The following is a 13,268-nucleotide window of genomic DNA, read 5'->3' on the forward strand; positions in this document are numbered from 1 at the left end:
TTCATACACGTGGAAATGGACTAGAGTCCACCAGGTCTGCTGAGTTCCAGTCCTGGATTTTTTCCAACACACACCTGCTCCAACTGGCATGATTGTGACCCAAATAATGACTTGGGAATGCCACTTTGTACACCTCTGGCCTTTTCTTTGTTATTGCAAAGTATGTAATTTAATTAAGGTTTACAGTTTTCTGGGACCAATATGTAGCTAAAGGAGACAAGAATAAGCAATGCCAAATGAAGTCTTTTTTAAATCCGTGTAAAGATAATGAGTGCACATAATCAGGAAAACTCTAAACTATCTAGTTAATTTAAGGAGAAACTGACTATATGTTTTAGTGTATGTTAATACAACCTATAAGCGAGTCTGAAGTTTTATGCAAGAAATGAACACTTCAGCCTTTCCATCTGCTGAGGTTGACTTCTGCCCCACTCCTGGAGGACAGCAGACTTCCTCCAGCCAACACCTGGAATCTCTAAGGAGAGGTTTTTTGGGGAAGCAGTACCACAATCTGAGGCATGAAGATCTCTCCCGCAAATAAACTGATGAAAGAATTTTTCAACCTTCAAATGTTGATGTGTGTATATGACTTCAATATGCTTTGATGTTAACCAACCACAACTCCCAGAGCTGAAGGTGGGAGACAAGAATAGGGTCTCATCTTCATTTTACGGACTGTATGACACTGGCCGACCGCTTAACCGCCCCACACTCCTGTTTATATTTCTCAGAATAATGACAAACATACAAGGGCATTTTATTTCATGGGTTGCTAGGTGGTCGTTAGTCAATTCATATATTGATATTTGAAGACATATTAAGATATTGGTATAACACTAAGATGCTCTCCTAGGATCAATGGCGGGTCCCATGTCCCTCAACTCTGTAGTTCCTTCGGAATTTCTCCCCTCTGTCCATTTGGAACTAGTGTGTCTTTTTTTTTTTTTTTGCCCGCACCATGCAGAGTATGGGATCTTAATTCCCCCACCAGGGATCGAACCAGTACCCCCTGCCTTTGAAGCGTGGAGTCTTTAACCACTGGACCACCAGGGAGGTCCCTGAAATAGTGTGTCTTGAGCAGATCAGGGGCACATACTCTTTTGACTTTTATCAATTCATCAGTAAACAGTTTCCCCTCTCCTTCCTAGCCCCCAGGGCTGAGATATTTTGAATAGGACCCCTGGGCTTAGCTTTGAGGACTGTCCCAAAATGGAGAAGGTCCAGAAAGGTCAAAGAAGTCACCTGTGACCTCTTAGGTCAATGTCCTGGAAGCATACATGCGAGAGGGTGGCTTCTGCTTTTGGTGACCTAATAGGACATGGTGATTGACTGTTGCCCATAGTTGAAGTTTCCTCTGAAGCAATTAATTACACTAAGGGCAACATTCCATTTCCCTAGCTGGAATTTTAAATCCCAGTCTCTTCCTGTCCCCACTGAGCATCCCAAGAAATCCTCTTACATTGTCCCCATCCCCCAGTGGTGGATATACTTCATGTCCTCAGGAATACAGCCTAATTTTACCTCTAGCCCAAACAAGACTTGATGGAAAGTCCTAAGTTCTTGAGAAAATAAAAAAAATCATCATTTAAAGCCCCAAACTAAAAATGTTTTTGAAATCTCTGGAAAATTGTATTTTCTACCCCAATGCACAGTAATGTTAATAAAGCTAATCAAGAGTTAGTTACATGTAAAATTTACTTTTATTATAAACTAATTAAGAATTGTCCTGTAATTTCAACCACTTTCATATTCTCGTATATCTGTCCTCTCTAAAATTGGAGTGAATAAATGCCATTCATCTGAAACCTAGTAAGCAATGGGAAGATCATTCTAAAATGCATGTGGTGTTTTGGCTGTTGTCCTGACTGTTTTGTCCTCGCCAGGTGCTATGTCAGGGTTGTAATATTATGATATATTGCTTATTGTTGCAATTACCTTTGTCAAAGTACATCTTGGTTCCGTGCTTGACATGTGTGAACCAAGTAATGAGACAGAGAATCGTGGTTTGTTTTCATGGAGTATTGATCAAATACATGACTGATTCTATAAAAGATGCACAGATTTGATTATTTCATGATGCATATTTCAGGAGCACATAAATCATATTTTTGATTGAAATTGCTTTAAAATGGGACTGTCTATTTGTAGTGAGGTGGATGGACCTAGAGACTGTCATACAGAGTGAAGTAAGTCAGAAAGAGAAAAACAAATACCGTATGCTAACACATATATATGGAATCTAAAAAAAAAAATGGTTCTGAAAAACCTAGGGGCAGGACAGGAATAAAGACACAGACATAGAGAATGGAGTTGAAGACACGGGGAGGGGGAAGGGTAAGCTAGGATGAAGTGAGAGTGGCATGGACATATATACACTACCAAATGTAAAATAGATAGCTAGTGGGAAGCAGCCGCATGGCACAGGGAGATCAGCTCAGTGCTTTGTGTCCACCTAGAGGGGTGGGATAGGGAGGATGGGAGGGAGAGGCAAGAGGGAGGGGATATGGGGATATATGTATATGTATAGCTGATTCACTTTGTTACAAATCAGAAACTAACACACCATTGTAAAGCAATTATACTCCAATAAAGATGTTTAAAAAAAAAGAAAAACGGGACTCTCAAGTGCCACTGTTAGATCCTGCCTGGAGAGCATTTGTAGGTTTCTAGAGACTATTTTATGAATCTATTCAGAATTGACAACTTTGTTTGACTTGCTAGCTACATATGCAAGTTCATCAGAGCAAAGTCACATCATCTCTTTAAAAAAGCAAATAACCAGGACATGCAGTGTTTTTGCTTTATAGATTGTTAAATTATTTATATGACAGTAAAGATTTTTTTTCCATTTTATTGACATCTCCAAAAGTCTTTGCACTATTGTATCTGTTTCAACTTTCATTGCCCTGGAGATGCATTATCGTGGAGGAGGGGACATGGCCAGTGCAAGCCATTGTGTCAGGGTGGACTGTCCTGAAGGAAATAGCCAAAGAAGTCTCAGAGGGAAGCTGCCCATTGGTAGGTAGAATGCTGACCACTAACCTTAAAGGCCCCCTCTTATTCTGCCGTGACTCACTCCCCTCCATTGAGCAGTGACCTCCAGGAGGATGGGGACAAGGGGGAAAGCCCTTGGCTACAGTTCATCACTGTCCTCCCAGTACCTACCTCATTCTCCTCCATTTTGCAGTCAGTTCCCATCTGCCTCTGCCCCATCATTGGTCCTTCTTCCCTTCCAGAGGCTCTCCCACATCTCAGCCTGCCCATGGCCTGGGCATCAGAGACCACCCCTTGACTCCATCTCCATGCCTGACAGCTTCAACAGCAGCAGTGGGGAAACTATGTTCTTGGCATCCAGAATGAAACTCTGAATGTACTCCCCGTAGATGCGTTATATTCTGGTGATTAGCCCTATTATACCATTAGTATGGATTAAATGATTTTTTGCAAGCTTTCGCAAACTTCACCATCTGGTATGTACTATTTTCTTGGGACTCTGTTTTCTAAATTGCAAGAAAAAGGATTACAACTGTACTTTTGTTATGCCCTTCATGATGAAATTGGGACTGGATGGAAATGGTTTTATTTCCTTGCTTGACTTTTTTTCCAGAAACTGTATAGATTCCGAAATACCAAGTCTTACCTATTTTAGCTAATTGACTTATTATCCAATATCTGATGATGAAAAACTATTTTTGCATTTTTTAGACGTTCCATCAGGGAGAGGGAAGGGTAAGGTCTTGAAGGCAAAGATTATGTGAACCTATGCTTATTAAGAGAAGACATGTTATTTTCCCGCAAAAACAAATGGCCCATGTCATGTCAAATCTGAAGTCTCATTTGAAATTAAAAAAACATGTTCTGTCCTTAGAAAGAAAGGAGTAAGGAACTTGAAGTTTGTTTATACTTATTAGAAATTATACTATTGTCTAAAAAACAGCCAAAGAGACAGATTAAGGATAGGATAATGATTATACCATAATCCATGTGTGTATAATTACCCTCCTTCAAAAAAGAAGTGACTTTGTATGATGGTTAAGATAACATGAGAAAACTGGTGATGTCACGTCCTCCCTCCCCCACCCAACTCACTCTACTTACCCCAGTCTCCTCTCAAGCACACACAGGAAAAAATAGTAGTATACTTACACTCTTCTATACTTCTTTTCATTCCCAAAGTGAGTATGAAATTTGATTAAAGAAAATTTGCTTACAAAGGAAATGGGCAAACTGTGGCAAAGATCCCATCTAAAAAGAAAGTAAGAAAACAAACCACATTTTCTCATACAAAGTATGATTAAATAATGAGGCCAGGAACGCCTTTCTCCATCACTTGTAGTACCAGCCACGTTAGCGGCACCGATTTAAACACTGTATCTCCTCTTTGTTCTCCTACTGTGCGTTGCTGTGATGGCAGAGATAACCAGCCATCAGAGATCATGTGAGATCAGGGTGAATTCTACATTGTATGAGAGCCATTAATATTTTACATACTGTCTACCCTTCAGGCATTAAGGTATTACATCACTATTTATACAACAGAATGTGTTACTGATTGGAAGGTTTTGAGTGTTTTAGCATCCTGATAATTAAGTAGGAGATATAATTATATTAATGCAATTAACACGTATCAAAAGGTAGACCTTTCAGTTATTTCAAATGTTTCCGATACTGTCTGGTATAAAAACAACTGCTTGATTAACTAATTTGTCTTGTTAGAAATGTCTTTTTGTAGGTCAGGATGAGATCATTTGAAAAAAAATCTACTCTTTGGAGAACTTTTAAACCACCAAAAGAAAAAAAAAAATCCCACTTAAGACCTGGAGTCGAATTATACGGTCATTTTAGTTCTCAGAATTCAAAGCATAGATGGCTGGAATCATGTGCGTGTTATAATTCTAGGCTACTCTTCAATAAATAATACATGTCATTTCTGCTTCACTGAAGCTGTCACTTACTGCTCTAAATGACTTTCAATGCAGGGCCCAGCCTGCTCTCCCAGAGTGCACTCCAGCTCAATTCCAAATCTGAAGGGTCCTTCCAGTATCCAGCCAGCTACCATAGCAACCAGACCTTGGCCCTGGGTGAGACAGCCCCGTCGCAGCTCCCTGCCCGCAGCGCACAAGCCCGAGGTGCAGGCCAGAGTTTCAGCCAGGTACGTGCGGGGATGGGGCCCTCTGCTGTGCTGGACTTTGGGCTCCAAGGAGCCAGGCAGGAAGCAGGGTTGTCAAATGGCTATGGTGTCCCCTCCTGCCTTTTTTACGAGTGCTCTACAACTTTGGAGAGATGCCCTCTGTGCTGTGAGTGAAGGAAATGAATAATACAATATGATTATAGAGTAACTCGGAGTTATAAGCATATTTTCTGCAGAAATGTCTGTGAATTGCTCATGTTCTATCTGCTTTATATATACTTACCTATGTAAATATGCAAATGTGTGCCTGGTTCCTATTTCCGTGTTGATATGTGATGTAAATATGACATACATTCTGAGTTTGTAAGGGCACCTGGAACACATTTTCTCTCCATAAAAAAAAAAAGCATGAAATTATTATTTGGGGTTAATCATATAAAGGAACACAGTATAAATGCATCAACACATATACAGAACTGTTCTGAAGATAATTGTGATTAGGGTAGGAATAGTTACACTTTGTCAAGTTTGATTTTGAAATGTGCCCTTAGTTGTTTCTTTAAGATATGTACTTGTTCTTATAGTTTCAATGTACACATTTATTAGCTGCAGTTAAAATCAGCTCTTGGTAAAAAGTGGCTACCTCAATTTTTTTTTCAAAAACATGTAAATGTTGTAATGTGTGTGTGTGTGTGTGTGTGTGTGTGTGTGTGTGTGTACCATTTAATACTTCAGTTTTGATAATTTGGGGGTGCAGGCTATATTCAATCAGCCCTCCAGAATTAATCTATTGGAGGCCTGTCTTGTTTTAAGCTATTTTATACTTATTTCCAGTATAAAAGGGCCTGAGACCTTTTAATCTCTGTGCATTCATTCCTGGAATGAAGAACCCACAACCCCAAAAGCACTACTTAAACTGAAGAGCTTAATTTCATCCTTTCTGCATTTATTGGGCAGTGCCTCTAGGCCAGAAACCCTTCCCCAGGCCCACTACCTACCAAGGCTACTGTAACAACAAAACTCATCTCTGTCACCAATTTATGGTTATTATGCATCCATATGTCTTTCCAACTAAACTAAAAGCTACCTCAGGGCAGGGCCATTTTCATCTTTTATCACTAGGCCCTAGCCATCCACATGGCCCCCAAGAAATGTCTGCAGACAGAAAGGAGGCAGTGAGAGTTAGAATGTCATTGTGCATTCCCGGGTGGCGCAGTGGTTGAGAGTCCGCCTGCCAATGCAGGAGACACGGGTTCAAGCTCTGGTCCGGGAAGATCCCACATGCCGTGTAGCAGCTAAACCCGTGCACCACAACTACTGAGCCTGCTCTCCAGAGCCTGCGAGCCACAACTACTGAGCCCACATGCCACAACTACTGAGCCCGCGTGCCTAGAGCCCATGCTCCGCAACAAGAGAAGCCACCGCAACGAGAAGCCCGCGCACCACAACCAAGAGTAGCCCCAGCTCGGTGCAAGTAGAGAAAGCCCACGTGCAGCAACAAAGACCCAACTCAGCCAAAAATAAATTAATTAATTAATTATTTTTTTTAAATGGTATCGTACGGTCACCATGAGATGCTTTTCATAGGTGATATGAACATAAATGAAGCATAAGCTGAAAAGTCTCAGTGCATTTCAACTATTAAAGTTAAATGATTGTCCCAGCTATCTATTAAAAACATGATTGTCTTTTTCAGGTGAAACTCTGATCCATCAGTGGCTTTGTAACTTTTACCTTCTTGTGATGCCAAGGTTATGTGGATAAGAGGGGATGGTAAATAAAACATCCCACTGAGATGGACCCGTCACCCCGTGGTGGTCTAGCGCATGACCCGGTTCAGAGGGTGCGCGCACTTTAGATGGAGAGCTGGAGGTGTATGGTGCTTGGGAAGGGAAGGACCTCGAAGTCACTGAGTCCAGGTCCACGCACACAGACTAACCCTGGAGTTGTGCTATTTCCCAGCTCCTGGATCACTGCTCTTTCAAAGCACTGGTCTGTTCTGCCTCCCTTACAGAAATGTTTTAGGACACAAGAGGGAATGTCTAAAAAAAAGTGTTTTTTAATTAATTCGAAAAAATTATTTGATATACGTGCATTTATCATATATACAAAATAGTCCTTATTGTTTGCTTACGTAAGAACATTATATAATGTTTGAAATACTGAGTGATGTTATCAGCGTAGCAAACGTTATTAGATTTTTTAATCTTATTTTGTTTTATTAAAAGATGAAATGGAAGCTATAGGATATTTTTTCTCTAGGTATAGTTTTTTTTTTTTTTTCTCTCAAAAACATCCCATTCTCGAAAGGAACTATTTTTCATCTTCCCATCTATACTGACTCTCTTTGACAGTGATACAGTGATCATGGTGGAATATATGTAATTTTGAATCCTTTGGAAGCAAGCAAGTGGATTACAGTCCTTTTTTTACCCTTCTATCTGTCCATACTTCTAGGTCCAAGGGGCCAGAAATATTCAGAAATAAGGAATATAGTATACTCAAATTAACCTATGAAAGGTATGAATTTAGCTTTTACCAGTTTTCTAGAACTTGTAAGACATGTAGCTAGTAAAACAATAAAGTTCTGCCTTTCTTTTATTTTTATCTTGAACTCATTTAATACTCATCCTTGGCTTTTTCTCATAAATATCTAAGACCCCTATAATTTGAGTTGAAAACATTAAGTCAAATGAAAAAAAAAATCAGATTTCCCATAGCTGGGCATCATGGAAAATCGAACTATCAGTATCAAAACAAAAAAATTAGTTAATTATCAACTTGATTTGTGAGTGTCTTATAAGCTCAATGGACACATAGGACTAACTGTTAAATCAAAGCTTTCTTATTTATAAAATTTTATAAAATTAATTGTTACCATTTATTGAGGCCTGGAAGTAACCTGTTTCACATACATCCTCTTACTTAATCCCCACAACAGGGCTGTACTAACATTTACATTTTAAAGATGCAAAAACTAAAACTCAACACATTTAGAGAAGTTGTACCATTTTAAGGCAGCAGTAGTAAGAATGGGGACAGATTCTTGAATGAATTGAAGTCTAATCATTTCGAAAGAGTGTTTCGTAGGTTTCCTTTTATATGTTGACTGTTTCAATTAAATATATCTACAGCTTGACCCTATTAAGAGCTCTATACGTGTGGACAGACAATATGGTGATCGATCTACTTCCATGTTGCTGGAGTTATTTCTATCATCCGCCAGTCGCCATGGAAGTGAAACAGTGAAAGCTCAAAGGACAGATTGGGCCTCACACTAAAAGTCTGCCTTAAAGTTTAATCAGAAAACTTGGTTGTAAAGATATCAAAGCTCTATATTTGAAGGCATCTATAAATGTGCATGTTCAAGGTGATACCTTCAGTTTGAGCCAGAGGTGACTGGCCTACACTCATTTACCTGACAGGTGGGTGGTTGAAATCTGAATATTCAAACCAGGGGGTTATTCGAATCCACTTCATTAGCGGGAGGGAGGCTGCCGGTGGATAGTGGAATCCTGTTTATTTTAGCAAAGTGGCGGATCTGGTACCACGATTTCCTTTCAGCTTCAATATGCTGTAGTGTGAAAGGCGTGTTTTATTGTGACTTCAAAATCATGTCGGAGAAATGCTGAACTAGTAAATCAGTATTTTAACTCAGCATTTAGTGTTATAATACCCTTGAAAGCAGGGAGGCTACATCCCATTCCCGTAACATCTCCTTCGTTCAGATTATCCTAAGAATCCCTGTCTTCCAGGGGTTTTGCACAGCCCTGTGACACATTCTTTTCAATATTCTGAATGGCTCATTCCTTCCAGGCTAGATTGATTTTTAGAATATCCTATTGTCATAAAGTGCCAAAAGGGCCAGTAAAGTTCAAATAATGGCTCACAGATGCCAGACCAGGTTAATAAGGTCAATAATCTAGCTCATAAATCACGTCAGAATATAATTTCAAAGGAATATCATGTTCAAAGATTCTTTCAATTTTTAACAAACGCTAGTTTGTTCAACATAATAAATGTTTGTTGGGTGGTCATCACCAGGCTGTACTCCAGGCCCTGGTGCATAGCCTGCCTTGCCCTACCATGTCAGTCTGAAAGAACTGTGAGTCACAAAATTGCCATAAATTGCTAAAATCCTTGAAAGTCATTCTCTTCAGACTCTAAGATGAGTTCACGGGACTGGGCTGGAGGAGAGAGAGAGCGTAAGATCCTTCCCATCAGACCCCAAGGCCTTTCCAGAAAGTGACGTGAGCTGATTCATAGTTATTCTTTGCTGCACCCCAGCGCTCTGATCAGCCGCCCTGCAAGCTCCCCGTCCCAGCCTCTAAGGCTGTGTGTAGACTACCCCTCCATCCCGCTCTTCCTCGTCTGAGTCAACCTTGGGCTTTGTGTGGCTCCTGTGAGGTGCCCCAATCAAAACAGAGCTGCTTTTCCAGTTGCATTTATAGATATCTGGGCTATTCTTTTTTTTTTTTTTTTTTTTTTTTTTTTTTTTTTTTTTGTGATACGTGGGCCTCTCACTGTTGTGGCCTTTCCCGTTGCGGAGTACAGGCTCCGGACGCGCAGGCTCAGCGGCCATGGCTCACGGGCCCAGCCGCTCCGCGGCATGTGGGATCTTCCCGGACCGGGGCACGAACCCGTGTCCCCTGCATTGGCAGGTGGACTGTCAACCACTACGCCACCAGGGAGGCCCCTCTGGGCTATTCTTTAATGCCTTCAAGATGTTATGTGTGCTTACTCTATGCCATGAGCTATTATATGTGCTTGGGCTGGAGAAGTAAAGAGAACAGACATGATCCCTGTCCTTAAGGAACTTATATCCTAGTAGCAGCAATGGGAATTCAGAAAGTCAACACAGTGAATAAGTAAGTTGCATAGTTTGTTAGAAGGTGATGAATTCTATAAGGAAGGAAAGGATGCAGACTAGAATGAGCGGCCTCCAGAGTCCAGGATGGGGTGTGGCATATGGGGCCTTTGCCCCAAGTTTGGGGCAAAGACACGAAGGAGAAGAGAGGGAAGCTGTGTGGCTGTCTGGGGGACAGCAAAGGCAGAGGCTCCTGGATGAGGTGAACTGGCATGTTGACAGGACAGCAAGGAGGCCCAGGTGGCCAGAGAGGGGAGCAGGAGTTTGTAAGTAGATGGGAAGCCAAGTTGGCCATCAGTTGATCATCATGATGACCTTGTCCTTTACTGGAAGTGGAAAGAGGAGGTGGCAGAGAATTTTGAGCAGAGGCACAACATGGCCCGACTTATGTGTTGAAAGCATCATTTTGTCATCTCACATATAACATCCTATAGTTAGTTGCATGTAAGTCTATCTCTTCCTATCAGATGGCCTTGCTGCAAGAGAGGAAACCATACAAAATTAATGTCCATATCTTGAGTGACTGACCCAGGGTTCACCAAATATTCATCACGTTCCTCACACCGCAGCCTTCTTGATGCTCATACTGCAAAGGCTGTGCATGGGTGCAGAGGCTGGGTCTTCTCCAGGTTTGCCTGCTTCCACTCACATCCAATTTCCTGTGCATTATATGAAATGCCGAACGTAAAACTTCTGGCCCAGAAGAGTCCCTCTAAAAATGTTGGTTTCTCCCCACGGCCAAACACAAAGTAGTCTTATCAAGTGTTTCCTTCCTCAAAGAAACAAAATGAGCAAGAAATAGGAAAGTATACACCTGTGCACAGAATACTGGCAAAGAAGTACAGGAACCAAACAATTTTAAAACCACTTTCATATCCAGCAGAACTGAAGTGAGCCTTGTGTGCATTCATGATCCTAGGAAATGCCTGCTTGCTGCAGGAAATTAAGAATTGTATGACAGTTTATTAAAATAAAGCTTGAACAGTGGTAGATACACTAAAAAAGCAGTCAGCTTTTCGAGAAGCAACTTGCCATTTCTTTTGATCTGGTCCGTCTATTTAATGTTGCACTGCCTTTTATGTCTTAAAAGTTCTCATTTGTGCTATATTATAATTATAAATACACCATCTGCTCACTCTGCCAGAGGCTGACGAGTTTGGAACATTGGTTACTGGTGCACTTCTACATCAGGTAGATGTGAAGGTCAAGGGGATGGAGAACTCTGGATGGTGGTGGGATGGACACAGAGACACCCAGGGCTCAAAGGAGGCAGCAGTCCCCCAATAAACACCTGCTTCTTGATTACTGAATGCAAGAAGTTATACAGAGAGCTGGTGTGACATCACTCCAGTTTGTTGACTTAGGAAAGAAGTTGTTGCTGGTAGCACCTGTAAAGAGAAAAGTCACCAAAAAACTTGGAAACCACAAAATTGGTGAGATGTCTTTAGTGTAGAATGTATACACTATGCTGCATTTAGAGGAGAAATCATGTCATCTTGTATACGTTGTCTGGCATATCTGTGGGAAGCTGGCAGCTTGTTTGTCTTTAAGGTAGGTTTCAGAAGATTGCCTGTGGGAAATCCTTTCTCCATGCTCTGCTTTAAAGTCTTATCCATTTTCTCTTTCCAGTAGAAATATATTTAATCTGGTTTCAATAACTGAAACATTTCTCGTTGTGGGGAGGGTGTGTACGTGTTTTAATATAACATTTCTTCTGAGTAAAGGTTTGGGGGTATTAAAGTTATACTACATGAACCCCTTGCTGAAGTAAAAGTTTTACAGAGTGTAGTTTTGCCAAGGCTCATGTTTTTTTGGAAAGAGTTGCCATCAAAAAAATCTCTCTTAGAGATAAATTTCTGTGACACGCATGTCATTGTTTTAGTTTTTTCTTCTCTATTTTCTTTCCACTTGGTAGACCAGAGAAATGGTCACGTGAAATACTTTTGAGACTATTTATTGATGATGACCCTAATCATACTTTTTATTAAAGGGATGTCAGAGGGAAGGAAAAACCAGTACCCAGCATGCAAAAGTCTGCACTACCCTGTTTATACTAGTGACTTAGGGGTCCTGGGCAATGGACCACTACCACCCCCTTCTGCTTCTGCCTGCCTGCCTGCAGTGACAGGGGTGGTGTTGTTTGCAAGGTATTTCACTCTCTCTCTCTCTTTCTCTCTCTCTCTCTCTCCATCCCTCCCTCTTGATCCTCCATAATTTGGGGGCCCTCATGCAAAGAGAAGGCAATAAGGGTGGCCCCCATTATTATCTCAAACATTATAGCTCTTATTTAATTGAGATGTTCTCATCCGAGGAAGAAATTCTTTTCAAGTGTCTTCATTTTGCAATTACTTAAGTTTAATTTGCTCTGGGGACCACCTTTCTGTGTTAGTGTAACTTCCCCACCAGGTAAACCCAGCCTTCCTTTCCTCACTTCATCCCAGTGGTGATGCCTTCAGGGATGGTGTGTAAACTGCATACAGAAGCTGTCTCTTCATTTTACGTTTCATATGAGTTTTCACCCCAAGCAGCACTCCTCAGAGGAATTGCTAGGCAAGGCACTTGATTTTATTCGGTTATTTCCAAAATCAAATCTTTCTCACAGAACCAGGATTTTCTATCTTGGGAATTATTTAGAGAGTGGCCTTTCTTCTGAGGACAATTTCAAAAGAGAAGTTACTGAGATTTGGGGAGCCATGATAGTAGTGTTCAAGCAAATTGATTTCATCCCAGAGAGTCAAGGGCACAAAACTTACTTTGGGGGTGTAGATTCATTTTACTTGCATTGTATTGTATTACAGGCACACTTCATATAATACCGAAATGAGACTTTGGCATTTTGGAGTTGGTGGTTTCTTCTCGTTTCCAAGTTGTGAGAGTAGATGGCTCTGTCCATCTTCCTGTGCAAGCCTAGAACCCTGTGCCAACTTACCCTAGAAAGTTCAACACATTCTCAGACATTTTAATCAGCAGTGCGTAGCTGATATTACAAAATCATGTTACCAGATCGTTCTGGTTTAGCAATGGATTTCTTCAAAGATGTCATCTTAAAGCCATGTCCTCTTTTTTTTGTTTGTATTCAAAAGTTATTGAGGCTTCTTAACTCACTGAAAGAATGTTCTCTGGTCATCGCTATTATTTTCTCACCACTTACTCCTGTCTGTACTTGCATTCCTTCAAACACCAGCCAGACTCCTTCCCACCAAATCTACTCTCCATTCCTGTGTTTGGGCTCTTCTGTGGCGCTGGCCCTGATGCCTCTGCCTTCCTTTG

At 41.0% G+C, this 13,268-nt stretch overlaps 1 protein-coding gene across 2 annotated transcripts in view; it reads left to right on the forward strand.

The window, feature by feature from the left end:
* The window catches only part of CTNND2 (catenin delta 2), a gene marked incomplete at its 3' end in the record, with an annotated part of 926,199 nt that overhangs the window by 502,003 nt on the left and 410,928 nt on the right, over nt 1–13,268 (forward strand). For both annotated transcript variants that reach the window (XM_082837425.1, XM_082837426.1), the window contains exon 6: nt 4,980–5,152. In XM_082837425.1, coding sequence (XP_082693551.1) covers nt 4,980–5,152 — 173 coding nt within the window. The remainder of the gene's footprint in view (nt 1–4,979; nt 5,153–13,268) is intronic.

This window comes from Leucopleurus acutus, assembly GCF_964270905.1.
Source record: "Leucopleurus acutus genome assembly, chromosome: 3".
NCBI classification, from domain to species: Eukaryota; Metazoa; Chordata; class Mammalia; order Artiodactyla; family Delphinidae; genus Leucopleurus; species Leucopleurus acutus.